This window comes from Chiloscyllium plagiosum, chromosome 4 (genome assembly GCF_004010195.1).
Source record: "Chiloscyllium plagiosum isolate BGI_BamShark_2017 chromosome 4, ASM401019v2, whole genome shotgun sequence".
Taxonomy (NCBI): domain Eukaryota; kingdom Metazoa; phylum Chordata; class Chondrichthyes; order Orectolobiformes; family Hemiscylliidae; genus Chiloscyllium; species Chiloscyllium plagiosum.
This window is the reverse complement of record NC_057713.1, coordinates 46,104,177-46,120,615: the sequence shown is the minus strand read 5'-3', so window position 1 is coordinate 46,120,615 and position 16,439 is coordinate 46,104,177. Positions and strand designations below refer to the sequence as shown.

At 38.0% G+C, this 16,439-nt stretch overlaps 1 protein-coding gene across 1 annotated transcript in view; it reads right to left on the bottom strand.

Moving 5' to 3' along the window:
* The window catches only part of LOC122549359 (cyclic nucleotide-gated cation channel beta-3-like), a 111,040-nt gene extending 94,907 nt beyond the window's left edge, over positions 1–16,133 (bottom strand). Inside the window, exons 1-4 of the mRNA XM_043689032.1 lie at positions 16,017–16,133; positions 15,841–15,922; positions 8,965–9,103; positions 5,980–6,146 (exon numbers count right to left, since the gene is read on the bottom strand). Of these exons, the coding sequence (XP_043544967.1) occupies positions 5,980–6,146; positions 8,965–9,103; positions 15,841–15,922; positions 16,017–16,121 (493 nt within the window). The 5' untranslated portion in view covers positions 16,122–16,133. The remainder of the gene's footprint in view (positions 1–5,979; positions 6,147–8,964; positions 9,104–15,840; positions 15,923–16,016) is intronic.
* Positions 16,134–16,439: the final 306 nt, after the last annotated feature.

Below are 16,439 nucleotides of genomic sequence, written 5' to 3'. Positions count from 1 at the left end.
ATAATATTTTAAACTTGAAGTGAGGCAATTATGAAAGCATGACAGCAGAGCTAGCTAGAGTAAACTGCCAATCTAAATAACAGATAGGTGAATAGGGATACAGTGTAAGATATTCAAGGGGATACTTTAGAATATCAGAATAATTATATTCCAACAAGCAATAATATTTCTCTGGGAGGAATATATCATCTGTGTGTATCAAACAAGGTATCAAACTGAAAGAGAAAGGATATCATTGTGCAAAAATTGTTGACAGTTCAAAAGACTAGACTGAATATAATAAACAGCAAAGAATTATTTTAAAATTCATGACAGAAAAATTAAAGCATTAGAGAAAGCGAGCCAGAAATGTAAAAACATATAGTACGAGTTTGTTTGGATATTTACAAATTAAAGAAAGTTAACAAAGTAAATGTAGCTCCTAATAACAGAAAATAAAGAAATTGAAATTTTTCATCAGTCTTTACTGTAGAAGATACAAGTAACAACCCTGAAATGATTGGAAATCAATAAATGGAAGTGAGGGTGTAATTTGGGACAGCAGTATTAAGCAATAACAAGCAATATGGGGTGGCACGGTGGCTTTGTGGCTAGCACTGCTGCCTCACAGCTCCAAGAACCTGGGACTGATACCAGCCTTGAATGACTGTCTGTGTGGAGTTTGCATATTCTCCCTGTGTCTGTGTGGGTTTCCTCCTGGTGTTCAGGTTTGCTTCCACAGTCCAAAGATGTGCAGCCTAAGTGGATTAGTCATGGGAAATGCAGGGTATGGGTTGGATCTGGGTGGGATGCTTTTTTGAGTGTTGGTGCGGACTCGATGAGCCGAATGTCCTGTTTCCACACTGTTGGGAATCTATGATTATATGATGATTCTATGAACACTCTGTTGGAATTTTGGTCTAGCAAGTCTCTAGCTCTTGATGGACTTCATCCTAGGATCTTAAAATAACTTAGACAGTTGATGCAATAGTTCTAAGTTTTCAAAATTCCTTAGATTCAGTGAAGGTTTCATTAGAATGGGATATAGCAAGTATAACTCTTTTACTCAAAGAAGACAGGAAATAGGAAACTATAGGCAGTTAGCTTCATATCTGTCATATAGAAAAAAAACCCAGAAATAGCTGGAAAAGCTCAGCAGGTCTTGCAGCATCTGTGAAGAGAAATCAAATTTAACATTTTGGATCCGATGACCATTCCTCAGAACTGCTTAGCTTTTCCAGCAACTTCTGCATTTGTTTCTGATTTACAGTATCTGCAGTTATTTTGGTTTTATCTGTCATATGGAAGATCTAATATGGAAGATGCCATTAAAATACTATAAAGTTCAAGGCAGAATCAAAATAATGTTTTGAAAGAAAAATTACATTGGCAAATTTATTTGAGTTCTTTGAGAAAATAACATGTGCAATGGATAAAGGGATCTGGTGGAGATACTGTTCTTAGATTTCTAAAAGGAATTTGATAATGTGTCATCTCAGAAAAGTTCATGGTGCAGTTGGTACCATATTGACTATAGAAGATCGGAAACAGAGTAGGCATAAGTGGATCATTTTTGACTGGCAAGATGTAACCAATCATGTCTCACAGGGATCAGTGCTGGGACTCAAGGTTTTTACTTGAATGAAGGGACTAAAAGTATCATTGCTAAATTTGCTGATGACATAAAAATAGGTAGGAAAGTAAGTTGTGAATAGACATAAAAGTTGGCTACAAATGGTCATAGATAGGTTAAGTGAGAGGGAAAAGATCTGTGGATAATTTTTGTGATTTTTTATAAATGCCTTGGATGAGGATGTGGAATGGTGGGTATTATGTTTGCCAATGACATGAAGGTTGTTGGAGTTGTGAATAGTGTGGAGGGCTGTTGTAGGTTGCAATGGGACATTGATAGGATGCAGAACTGTGCTGATATGTGGCAGATGGAGTTCAACTTGGAAAAGTGTGAAGTCATTCACTTTGGAAGGTCAAATGTGAATGAAAAATACAGGGTTAAAAGCAGGATTCTTGGCAGTGTGGAGGAACAGCGAAATCTTGGGGTCTATGTCCATAGATCCCTCAAAGTTGCCACCTAAGTTGATAGGTATGTTGGCTTTCATTAGTAGGGGATTGAATTTAACAGCCGTGAGGTTATGCTGCAACTCTATAGAGCCCTGGTTAAACCACATTTATAATTCTGTACTCAGTTCTGGTTACCTCATTATAAGAAAAATTTGGAAGCTTTAGAGAGGGTGCAGAGGAGATTTACTAGAATGCTGCCTGGACTAGAGGGCATGTCTTATGAAGAAAGGTTGAGGGAGCTAGAGCTTTTCTCATTGGAGCAAAGAAGAGTGAGAGATGACTTGATAGAGGTTTATAAGATGATGAGAAGTTAGAGTGGATAACCAGAGACATTTTCCCATGGTGGAAATGTCTATCACAAAGGGGCATAATTTTAAAGTGATTAGAGGAAGGTTAAAGGGAGGTACCAGTGGTAGGTTCTTTGCACAGAGTGCAGTGGGTGCATGGAATGCACTGCCAGCAGTGGTAGTAGACTCAGATACATTAGGGACATTTAAGCGACTCTTGGATAGGCACATGGAAGATAGTATAATGAAGTGTATGTAGGTCAGTCTGATCTTAGAGGAGGATAAAAGGCCAGCACAACACGGAGGGCCGAAGAGCCTGTAATGTACTGTTCTGTTCTATGCTCTGTGTTCTTAAAATGGAGTATAATAAAGTGTAGAATTGTCCATTTGGTGAGAAGAGTAAGACCAAAACATATTATTTAACAATGAGAAATTGAATTCTGAGATGCAGAGGATCTGGATACCCTAGAGAATTATTAACAAAACGTTAGTGTGCTGGTGCAGCAAGAAATTACAAAAGCTAACAGAATGAAATGTTATCTTTTATTCAGATGGGAGGTGATTATAAAAGTTGAAAGGTTATGCTTCAGTTATAAAGGACATTAAAGACACCACACTTGGAGTACTATTTACAGTGTTGATCTTCTTTAAGGAAGGATGTAAATACAGTAGCAGCAGTTCAGAGAAAGCTTACTAAACCAATATATGCAATCTTTTGAGGAATGACTGGACATGCTAGGCTTATATCTATCGGAGTTAGAAGACTAAGAAGCAACTTGATTAAAACTTGAGAAGATATTTTAAAAGTCTTCAGTAACATTCCATTATTCAATTTAAATGATAAATTTGGTTTTGGTATATACATTCTATGATGTCCAAAAAGGACTATTTTCATACTTTGCTTTATAAAAACGCAAAGATGAGAGATTGCAAGTTTTAGATATGGATTTCCTTTAAGTTATTGGTCTGTTATTTAAAAAAAGTGACATCAATGAAATGTGTGAAGTGCAATAAATACACTTGCTTGTGCTTGGGACATGGTGAATTGGGTTTCACTAAATGCCATCATGCATGAAGAGTTAACAGGAATGGAAGTCAGTGAAATGAACTTTGACAATAATCAATTGGTAGATTCAAATTGAATAATTAATTTGAACAATGAATCATTGAACTCGAGAAGTAGTTAAACCTTTGCATAATGTTAGGGGGAGAGTTTCAGAGAACCGATCTATATTTATACAATGCTTATAACAAATAAAGCATTCCATGGTACTTTACCATCATCAACAAAAAATTGACAGCAAAAACAATATAGGAAGGAAGGGTCAGTTTGAAACAAGCGGCTAGAGCAGGAACTATAGTAAAAGATTCATAGAGGACATTGAATTGTGTTACAAGTAAGTATTGTGATAGTGTAAAATACTAAACAAGGTAAAATATTTTAAAAATTCTTAAAGAAGATAGAGGATAAAAGGAATAAAGCATATTTGCAATAGATAAATGACAAAGAACGGGAAATTTGTGAGTAGCAGTTAATTTTTAAAAATATATTTTCTTTTGTAATGAGCAGCAAGTCAACAATTAAAAGTCAGGTGAAGACTTTGAGAAGGAGATGTCATCATTTTAGGATAAAGGGCAGCAATTTAAAATAGAGATGAGGAGAAATGATTTGTCTCAAAGGGTCATGAATCTATGGAACTCACTACCCTAGAGTATGGTTGATGCTGAGATATTGAGTAAATTTAGGATGGAGATAGCCAGATTTTTAATTAGTAATGGGTTGAAGCTTTACGGAGAGTAGGCAGGACAGTGGAGTTGATGTTGAAATGAGATTAGCCATGATCATATCAAATGATCCCAAACAAACATCTGATTGCTGAATTTCCAATGCATGCCCCTAGGTCTTATGTTTTAATGTTTTTACAGACCTTTGGATCAAATATGTGAACTTGGTTCATTTTAATACATCAACTCGCTCCCAGCTACCTTCCTTGTATACTTTCAGTTTAGCCTCCTTGTTTGATCTTAACCTTCCAAATTGACAATAAGCTGTAATCTGCACTCTGTTCTGCTATCCTAATGCACTTGATATGGTACAATCTGCCTATATAACATGCGAAACAACAATTTCTGCTGTATCTCGTTACATGTGACATAAATAAATCAAATTCAAAAAAAGCTCCAGCCTCTTACTTTTCTGTTTCAAATGAGACTGCCTCAAGTAATTGTTCTCTGTCATCCACCTGGCCTCTTTGTACATTTGCTACTGTGTTGCTCTGCGTGAAGTGCTCCTTGGAATATCCCAGATGCTCTCTGCCGACTTGAACACAAACATTCATAATGTTTACTATGGATGTCCTGCTACAGTCCTTGCTGATGTGATTGCCATACTTGAATTCTCTCTGTTAAATTGGTTATTACATATGCTGAATTTATTCACACAGTTTCATAGACAACAGACTTCAAACTTGACACATTAAAATAAATAGGTTGGGTATGGAAAGGGAAAATTGAGCTGTTTGGTGTTACTCTGTTAGGTGTTATCTGAGATGCACGTGTGCAAAGTAAGGGAGCCTGGACTGAGGTTGTTCAGTTATCAAATGTGATTTTGGAATTTGATGCAAACACTTCTTGGCAAGTTGTAAGTATGAAATATTTTAATGCTGTCGGCGAATCTCCAGTGATGTTGTTCAGAAGTTAGTCACGGGAATTAGTATGACTTTGAGCTATAATTATTGTGCTCATCATGGACGAATAAGCAGAAAAGAAATTGACAGATGGAGCTTAGCAATTCAAGCCACAATGCCAGTGGGAGAATTTAATACAGGTGTTACTGTGTAACATATTAAAAGAAATAGAAACAGATATTACTGTTATCCTTAATGTAGTAATAAATGTCACAGAAACATTGTCAATGTCACATAACATAACAACATCACGACCACAGAAATCTGGAGTGTGAAACAGGGAGACTCAGGAAATTACCTGTCATTTCTGGTAATCACTGACTTTTAATATGTAAGTCATACTGATTTTTCTTTTGGATGAATGCTCCTAATGTAAGCAGCTTCCTCACTTTGAGGCATTAAGAAGAAGAGGAATGTTTTTGCATATAAATGTTTTAGTAGATGTCAATACTGGACCCCAAATAAGCATCTGATTGCAACCATCACATTTCTGAATAAAGGTGATAGTTTCCTTTGTGTTGTTGTGAAGCTGCATATCCTCCAGTCATTTTCTGAGGAAAGGAAAAGCTCATGGAATAAGAAAAGTTTATTTGGATCATTAAGCCTGTTTTATCTAAAGTATCCACTCTAGCATGTACTCTACTGGAATCATTTAATTCCCAAGACAGATTCTAAAGGAAATAGAAGGTTATTTCATTTTTGAACCTCATTCCTTAATGTTGAAAATGCAACATTGTGATATATTCTGAGCTATTTATGTTTCTAAATATTGTTAAATTGATTAATATGATGAAGATAACATTGGTCTGTGAAATTAAGTGTATGTTATTAGTTATGTTAGCTCTGGATATGTTACTCATCAGTTGACCAAAGTCCCTGCATATTAATTACCAAGTGCTGTGTGATTAATTGGATATCAGCCTTTTGGCTCTAAGGATTGAACTTACAAGCTGGTGGAGTTTCATCTGATGAAGAACCATCCTCACTAATCAACTTTTCTTTGTATAATGATGTCCTTTCCCGCACACGTAACACTAAGCTTTGAAGCTGTGCATCAGCTCTGTCACTGAGAAGTACTCGTTGCTCTTGCTCGCATTCACTAGAGAAGGTGTTGCTGCAAAATATAAATGTAGAAATTGAAATCAACACTCTAATGTTCAATCCTGAACCAATTCACTAAACTATATCGAAAATGTATTATCAGGCTTTTTACTGTTTAATTCAAAAATTAGTGGCTATGTTCATCAAGTTGTGGCAAGGATGTGGAATACATATTGAGTATACCCAGCTTATAATTTCAAAGGCCATGTTTCTAGTTCTGAAATCAGATGTTGACAACACTTTCTGTCAAAGATTATAAGAATCCTTGGCAGTTCTACATTGACATAATGTTCTTATAAGAAACCTGGGCTTGACAAGAGTGAATCACTGATAGGAAAACATTACATCTCCATTTGACATGGAACTAATTTAGAGGAAATATATGAGACTTTGCTATAAGGAATCCGTGTTGAGAGTGTGGTCTTGGAAAAGCATAGCAGGTCAGGCAGCATCCGAGAAGCAGGAGAATTGACATTTTGGGCATAAGTTCTTCTTCCTCTTTCCTGTTGAAGGGCTTATGCCTGAAATGTCGATTCTCCTGCTCCTCAGATGCTGCCTGACCTGCTGTGCTTTTCCAGCACCACACTCTCGACTCTGATCTCCAGCAACTGCATTCCTCACTTTCTCCTCCCTGTCAGGAGTCTGCCATTCCTGATATCAGAAACCCGGTCAAATAGTTCAGAATGTGTTCACTCCCTCCACCTCTCAATTCAAACAGGGCCTGTTAACTTTAGGAGTGTTGATGTTCCAGTGCTACACTCCTTTCCAGACATGAAAGAATAGTTCTTAAGGAGCTTTACACTGTTGTCAAGGGCTCAAGGTACATAAGATCACTACATCTCTATGTTCTTCTCCAAGTCTAGCACCATCTTAATTTGGAGGTATTTTGTTGTTCCTTCACAATTGTTTGTTGAAAATTCTGGAGCAACCTCCCTATTAGTGCTGTGGACTTCAGATGGTTTAAGAAGGTGATCATAAAGCCATAAGATGTTGGAGCAGAAGTAGGCCATTTGGCCCATTAAATTTGTTCTACCGTTCATTGAGATCATGGCTGAGCTGATAATCCTCAACTCTGGTTTCCTGCTTTATCCTGAAAATCCTTGATTCCCTTACTGATTACAACTCTGTCTATCTCAATCTTAAATATACTTAATGACACAGCTTCAACAGTTGTCCGTGGTAATAAATTCCACAGATTTACTATCCTCCGATGTCTTAAAAAGGTGACCCCCTTATTTTGGAATTATGCCCTTTAGTCCAATTATCCTGCAAGCAGAAACAAGCTCTCTATATTTACCCAGTCAAATCGCCTAAGATTCTTACAACGTTCACTAAAGCCTACACTCATTCTTCTAAATTCAACAGTGGCCTGTAGAATTCAATCAGCAACTAACCTGATTGTAAGTTAATTAGAAGTAATGATTGTATAAACTATTCTTGGTGAATAGCCCTTCTTAATGTTAAATACATACTTAGCTATGCATGTTTAAGGAAAACCTTTGCTGAACTGTTGAATACTAAAGTTGCAGAACTAGAGTCAATATAATGCACTGATTGACATCATGACCTTCCTACTCTGTAGACTTTCAGTGCGCACTCTGTGTCTACATTAATGAATGATCCAAGTTGGTGTGGAGAGTGCCGTGCACCAAAAATTGTTTTCACTCTGTGATGTCAATTTAGAACCAAACAGAATGATGGGCCCTCCAGATGTGAGTTTCACAGCTTTTTATAAAGAATGTAAATAACTACACAGTTATCTTGATGATATATCCTGCTTCCTGTAAAGACTGTATTCCATTCTCCCAGTTCCTCTGTCACCATTGCATCCATTCTGATAATGCCAACTTCAACAAGGAGGCCTCTGAAATGTCCACCTTCTTCCTCAACTTAGGATTCCCCTGCATCATAGTTGACAGGTCCCTCAGTTGGGTCTGACATGTCTCCTGCACTTTGGTCCTCACCCCATCTTTTCTTTCCCACAACAGTGATATCATTGTTTACTTAATGATGGTTAGTCAATGTTGCTTTTTAAAGTAATGGTCTTAACCATTACCTACCATCCCACCAGCATCCACATCCAGAGGATCATCAGCCACCATTTCTGCCATCTCCAGCAAGATGCCACCACCAGACACAAATTCTCCTTCCCTCTCTTGTCAGCCTTCCACAGGGGCTGTTCATTTTGGGTTATAGTGGTTCACTCCTCTTTCATTCCCAACACCCCCCGACCACAGCCCATTGGCACATTCCCTTGCTACTGCAGAATTTCCCCATTATAATTATTATTATCCTTAACTACAATGTAATCAGGGTCAGCTGTTACTATTGTAACAATTTGCATTTAAAGCTTTTGCTCCCCCCCCTCCCCACATCTATCATATTGTAAAGGATGTCAAATCTGAATATTCAGAGGATAGAAATCAAGAATCGTCAACTGAGTTTAGGTTTAGTTGGTTTACTGAAACCAGACCATCCTTAAATCTTACATCCAAGGACACAAATGAATTTTGAGCATTCATTGCAAGTGTTAGAAATGTGGAGCATTTCATCACTGTCAACATATTACTTAGCTTTCAGTAGACCCATAGCCTGTACTTAATTACTCCTGAAGCAGAACAAGGTCGTTCCTTTTGTTTAATATTTTAGAATTCGGTTTTAAAATGGTTTTATGATGAAGGGAGAAGATTGTCAAGGTGTCAGTTTAGTTTTATATGGTCCCGTTTCACATTTTAATAAAATATTTTGAAGAATAAGACTAGAGTTTTAATGTCAATTTCAATGCTTGTGCATTATAAGGTGTTAATTTGTTCTCATTGAATGCTACTTACTGAAGTCTAACCTCTTCTTCCATTGATGCAGGTTCTATGTGTAAGCTTGATTCAACTCCCTGTTTGGAGATAGTTGCATTTGCTGTTTGAGACTTTGGTTCTTTAGTACGATTCCAGCGTGGAGGAGACTGGGACATTGCTGCTGAAAAATATAACCTTTTTCATTAAAGCATTTATATTTGTTAATAAATAATACAGTGCAACATGTATCATTTTAAAATATTGTTTCAAAAATGTACAATATTAAAAGCAATTTGTTTCGATTAAAACATATAATAACATTTCTGATATAAATATTGATATGATCCTCATGGGGTCAAATAACTTTAAACAAGAGATCTGAATTTTCAGTAACTAATTTAAAGAAATTGAATGACAACATTTCAAATTTTAAGGCCATTACTTTAAAAAACCAATGAAAAGCAACATTGACTAACAATTATTAAGTAAGCAACTGAGATTCTAATATACAGAAAGCATAGGAACATAGGAATTAGGAGCAGGAGTAGGCAATTCAGCCATTTAACATGATCATGGCTAATCTTATCCTGGTCTCTAGTCCACTCTTCAACCAGCTCCCCATAGCTCTTTATCCCGCTTTTCAGATACATATCTATTTATTTCTTGAATCTGTTGACTGATTTTGCCTCTACTGCACTCTGGGGCAGTGAGTGCCACAGATTCACAATCCCCTGAGAGAATTAGTTTCTCCTCATCTCAGCTTTGAACCTACCTCCTCTAACTCTATATCCATGAGCTCTTGAGTGAGACTGTCCCACAAAGGGAAGCATCTATTTAACATCTACCTTATCAATCCCTTTTAACATTTAATACACTTCAATCAGATAACCCCTCATTCTTCTAAACTCCAGCGAGTACAAGCCCAAGCTCTTCAACTGCTCGTCATGCAACAGTTCTTTCATCCTTGTAATCAACCTGGCAAACCTCCTCCAAACTGCCTCCAATGCTGTCACATCCTTCCTCAAGTAAAGAGACCAACTGAACACAATACCTCAGGTAAGGTCTCACCAATGCCTTATATAATTGTAACAACACTTTCATGATCCAGTTCTCTTGCATTAAATGCTTGAATTCCTTTCTCACTGTACATTGCACTTGTATACCTAGTTTGTGTGATTGATGCAGGACACCCAGTTCCCTTTGCACTGACGCACTTTGAATCTCTTTCCAGTTAAGGAATATTTTGTGGCCAAAATGGACAACCTGCATTAAAATTTATCTGTCAGATTCTGGCCCATTCTCCAAGCCCATCAATATCAAAACACAGCACTTATTATTATGTTAAAATGACTAATAACCACACAACACATATAGATATATATCAAAACAACTCTCCCACAGGCTTATAGGAACATAAGAAACATTCCAGAGCCATTCATGACTTACAATGACTTCAAATCTCCCCATCGTTTTGAGTCATACTTTCAAGTGTAAGGTGCATCCTTCAGTTTTTGAAGACTTTCTTAAATGATTGTTCCAAAGATTTCTCCTTCTGGAAATAACCAGGATAAATGTTCTTTGGATCACCACTGGATTTGCTTCGGAGATAGTCCTCCTGCCATATTCTGCCACAAAACTTCCAGAGAACCTGTAGCTTTCTTCTCTTGCCTGATCACATCAGTTGTAATCTTTCCCTCTCTGAAAGACTCAGCTCTCTGTTTTGAATGAAAGCTGAAGAACTGACCACTGTTAACTTGACCACGTCAGTCTTGGTAGTCCGATGTTGGACTGGGGTGGAAAAAGTCAAAACGTGTGGCACTGGAAAAGCACAACAGGTCAGGCAGCATCTGTGGAACAGGACAATCAACATTTTGGAGCATAAGTCTTTCATCAGGAATGTGGGGGCGGAGGAAGAGGTCTGAGAGATAAATAGGAAGTCGGGCAGGGTTGGGGGTAAGGTAGCTGGGAAAGCGATGGGTAGCTGCAGGCAGGGAATGATGGTTATAGGTTGGAGTGGAGGCTGGAATGGATAGGTGTAAAGGAAGATGGACAGGTAGGACAGATCAAGAGGGCGATGCCACGTTGGATGGTTGGATCTGGGATGAGGTGGAGGGGAGATGAGGAAACTGGTGAAACCGATGTTGATGCCATGTGGTTGGAGGGTCTCAAGGTGGAAGATGAAGCGTTCTTCCTCTAGGTGTTGGGTGGCTAGGATTTGGTGATGGAGGAGGCCCAGAACTTGCATGTCCTTGGCGGAGTGGGAGGGGGTGTTGAAGTGGTTGGTCACAGGGCAGTGGGGTTGTTTGGTGTGTGTCCCAAAGATGTTCTCTGAAATGTTCGACAAATTGGCATCCTGTCTCTTCAATGTAGAGGACACCTAATCGAAAGCAACGGGCACAGTAAATGAGGTGTTTGGAAGTGCAGGAAAATCTCTGCCAAATGTGGAAGGATCCTTTGGGGCCTTGGATGGAGGTGCAGGGAGAGGTGTCAGCACATGTTTTACATTCTTGCAGTGGCAAGTGAAGGTGCTGGGAGTGGAGGGTGGGTTGGTGGGGGTGTGTGGACATAACGAGGGAGTCATGGAAGGAATGGTCTCCGTCAACTCGCGGAGCACTTCAGAGAATATCTCTGTTTCAAACAATCACCATCAACCCCCCACCTCAATCTACCTATTGCCTTCCCAGCTACCTTCCCCCCACCCCCATCCCCCTATCTATCTCTCAGCCCCCTTCCACCCCTCCCTCTCCCCACATTCCTGATGAAAGGCCTGTGCCCGAAACGTCAATTGTCCTGCTGTTGGATGCTGCCTGACCTGCTGTGCTTTTCCAGCACCACACTTTTCAACTCTGATCTCCAGTATCTGTGTTCCTCACTTTCTCCTGGGGTGCATAAAGTCAGAAGTCACATGACACCAGGAGTGACTTCACCTGACAAAGCAGCAGTGCTCTGAAAGCTTGTGATTTCAAATAAACCTATTGGACTATGACCTAGTGTCATGTGACCTCTGACTTAATAGTCAGATGTGAAATACAGCAAATACTCTCAAACTGGGCCTCTTTCCTCAATATTTTTAAAGCATTGTGATTCAGAATGATTTATAATCATGTAGAAACCAATTCTGTTAGTGGTTAAATAGCACTGCCCTCTGGCTGTAGTCACGTTTCTGTGCTTCAGTCATGCATTAAATTTATTGAACTCCTGTCACGTTTTACAGACATTCTGCTCGGAATACACCTCATCATACTTTGGTTATTTTTGAACAGAGAATGTGGACAAGCATTCAAGCATCCATAAAGACAGAATAAAATCTAATTGTGGAATTTTGTGAACATTCAGCTATAACCTTTAAATGTAAAACAGCTTTTGAAAGTTATCAGTGCTTCCAAGCCTTGCAGCAATGGACGTATTAAATATACCAACAGTTAGATCCGTAAATAGTAACTGCTCTTGTTCCGAATTGGTTCCATATGGTGAATTTGATATTAATTGCATGGTTTTCCCTCCAGTGACAATATTGTAAGATTAATTATTTAATAAAGTGTCATAAGAGAGTGAAAACTGGCATACTCAAATAATTGAGTGTTCCTCTGCATCAAACATCATTTGAAGAAGCACTGTGGGTAGCAAAGACTCAGAATGCACTCTGATTGGGTTACTTCAAAGTTCATTACCAAGAGTAGCTTGGTAGCACCACCATTGACTTAAAAGGCCAAGTCCTGAAGAACATATCTGCTGGATTGGGCCATGTGAAAGATATAGAAACAGTGAGAGGGAAAAGAAACCTATCCAACTTCATCGTCATTAACCTACCTGTTGTAGATGCAAGTGTCCACAACAGAATTTGAGGAGCTACCATCACACAGTTCTTATGGAGCCAAAGTTTCAAGTTTACATTCAAGATACTCATTAATATATTGTATGTCAATACCATTGTGCTGAACAGATCCGGCAGCTCAAAACTGGGCAGCTTTGAAGAATTTTTGTTCTACAAGGATGTAACGGTTTGAAAAAGTTAATGCTTGGCTGTAGAGTGAATGAATTTGTGCACTAATGGACTTCTGTTTATTTGAATTGTTTGTGACTCAGCATAGTAACCAATGGAGCCTCAAAGTTTTGGAATCTGCTTCTTTTAAGCACAAAGGAAACTCCCTTTACTGAGAGACTGTTAGTGTTTGGGTAGTTTCTTTTAGTGCTAGGAAGGTCTTGTAACAATAGGACTATATTGAGCAATGCTCCTGAGAAGAGAAGGATATAGTGAGTTAGGTCCTTAGAGTGAAGAGTTAATATTGTTTCCAGTTCAGATAAAGGCCTGAAAATGATTAGTTCGATAAGTGCAGTGAAGCTTGAGGAGAAGCTATCATAGTTCCTGTTTAACACCTAAAGTCCAAGTGACTTAAACCTATTGAGCTGCCAGATGCAGGAATATTGTTATGAATTTAATATGAATGGTGCTTTAAGAACTGTACCATGACTGTTTTGTTTCTTTTTGATTTATGGAGGGGTGCTCTGGGATTAATAGGATTATTGCTTTACTGTGTGTTTCAAAATCTTTTAGAATTGTATTATAAGTAGATAGTTTGGATTATTTTAATTTTCTTAGTTCCTTTGTAATGTGTTCCCATTTTCTTGTTAGAGTATTGCGAACTTATGTTTCAGCACGAGATAATTTAATTAAAGGTAAAACAAATAAGGTCATGATCTATCAAGCTGGGTTCCTGTCTGGTATCTACTTGTCTGGTAATAATGTCTGCTGGGACCATAACTCTTAGCCTTGAATATAATCAATTAGTCAGTCTATGTTATGTCTAGAGAAGAGAATTCCAAAATTAACAACCCTCTGAGAGAAGAAATAATTCCTCATGTCCATCTTAAATATCAAATCCCTTCTTTTTAAATTGTGTCCCTTAGTTCCAGATTCTGCCTTGTGGGGAAGAATATGAACCTAATCAAACCCCTCAGAATCCTATATATGATGTTTATAGTGAAGTATGGTGAGCATAGTATACATTCTAGTCTTGTCTACTGGAACTACCTCCGGTGCCTTGAGTAGATTCACCACTATAAATCTTTCCTGTTGGTATGAGTCTGAATACTGATATCAAGTGGGGAAGGATCCCACACAAAGTCTTTGGTAGAAAAACACCTCATTCTTGAATAAATAGCATAGATTTGTTAAATAGTAATTAATAGCTGGTTACTTTGTGTATACATTTCATGATATTCTCTTCTGCAACACCAAGCTTGACTAAAAAACAATTGTACTCTATCATTAGTTAGATGGAATTTAACATTTTAAGCTGTAATTCAGCAAATTTCCAAAATATCAGAACACTAGTCAGCTCCTCTCTGGAACAGAACTTTAGATCTGACAGACAGATCATATTTGATGGCATTGGTTAGGTGCAAACATTTTTCTTGGGGTCACTGGCATTCTTCTGAGACCTATGAAGTCTTCCCCTTGTTTAGAAATATTATGTTGATCACTGGCATTTGGCTTCTAATGGCTCAAATTTCTTCAACATGTTGTAGATCTTAAGAGTGAAGCATGAAAGATATATGTTTTTAATGACGCATACCAGTACTACATTGCATCAATTTCTAAATTTTGTGACTACTGTTAACATTCTTTTGATTTTCAGCAGTATCCTACTTGCACCCTGCAGATATCTGTCAACAAGTTGTAATTTACTTCTCTTGAATCAAGGTGTGATTTCAGATAACGTAGTAACATTTGCCCTGAAATTAAATTTGAACTTGATGAATAACCATTAACCACTATAATCTCTATCACATCTAGTTTAAAGGAACAACCAACTACCATAGGAATGATTGAGTCACATTTTCCAAAGATGAAATATCATCATGTGTGTTCACATAATGATATGTGTTCTAATGAAGATAATCTGGTGTTTTCATCCAATGGTGTTTGCTGTAAGGTGATAACGTCCTCAAGCTTACTTGCATAAAGAGGTTATATGATCCTCTTATGACGGAACTATGCACATCATATTTTCTTTGTAATTCTGTGATGATTTAAATCTGGACATTGCTTCTGTTTATTTTTTAAAACTGTTTTTTTGTTTGCTCACGGGATGTGGGTGTTGCTAGCCTGGCCAACATTTATTATCCATCCATGATTGCATTTGAGAATATGGAGGTGACTAGCCTTTTTAAATCATTGCAGTCCATGTGGACCACAGTGCTCTTAGGGAGGGAATTCCAGAATTTTGACCCAGTGACTCTAAAGGGATGACAATATATTTCCAAGTTTGGATGGTGAATAGTTTGGAAAGGAACTTGCAAGTGGTGCTGCATTCTGTTTAACTCAGCATGTAGCACCACTATCTGTGCTCAGACTGGCTATGTCTGGTGGTGTAGCCTTCTTTGGCAGTCCACAGGAAGAAGGATGACCTTCCTCTCTACCATTCCCAGCAGTTTCAATTCGCCATTCACAGAGTGGGGAGTGAACTTACCTTTCTGGGAGGACCACAGTTTAGGACCAGGTCCTGGCCAGCAGCACCTGAAGTAATGTGCGGCTAGTTTTTAAACATGGCGGGAGCAATGTGAACACAGGAAGATCCTGGCAATGGTGAATGCACTGATCTCTCTGGCCACATGATTGCACTAGAAGAACGCAGTCGATGTTTTTTGGATAATTAGTCAGGTGAAGAAAGGAAGGTTGTGTGAGAAAAGTCGCTGTGAGCCTGAGTAGATCAGACATCTTCAACCTCAATCAACAAAACACTTCAACTGCAAATCAGAACATTTCTCCCCATGGATTTAGTTTGACTGCTTTCATGTACTTTTTCAAACACAGTACTGAGCTTGTAAAATTTGGCCAAATGACCTAAACACATTAGCAGTATTTATGATAATACTTTTAACACTGCAATGTATCTACTGTTCAGTCTATACCTTGAGTTTTCGTAGAAACTGACTTGAACTCTGTGTCTTTTTCCTCAGCCTTCCAGGAATCATTTTCTCTTACTTTAGTTTCCTACAAAAAAATGAGTTAAACAAGGGGTAGAAAATGACACATAATTTATACAATAACAGAACCCATTGGAAAAATCAATTAGTTATATACTGACCTGTTCCTTTGATTTTTGGTCTTTTTGCTGAGATGTAACCTTTTGAATGTCTTCCAGCACTTCCTGTTTTGGTGTTACTTTTCGAACCCATAGTTTAGAAAACATTTTGTGGCGATGCTTTTGAAGCACCAACAAATACAATCTAAAGGTACTTTGCTGGCTTAGTTTAAAGAAATTGAATAGGATTACATCTGTAATCATGGTTTACTCTGGATTAATCTTGCACACATTTAGCTCTCTTATTGAGATTTCAGTATAAAGCCCAGTCTTAGTTTAGAGTACAAGTTAGATTTCAACCTCAGTTTTTTGCCTGTTTTTTAAAAATATTTAGTTAATATTTCCAAGAGGTGCTGCTATTGCACCTCTTTTAATGGCATTACATGAATTGGGTAATACCAACAAGTTACGAAAAGTGACCACTGA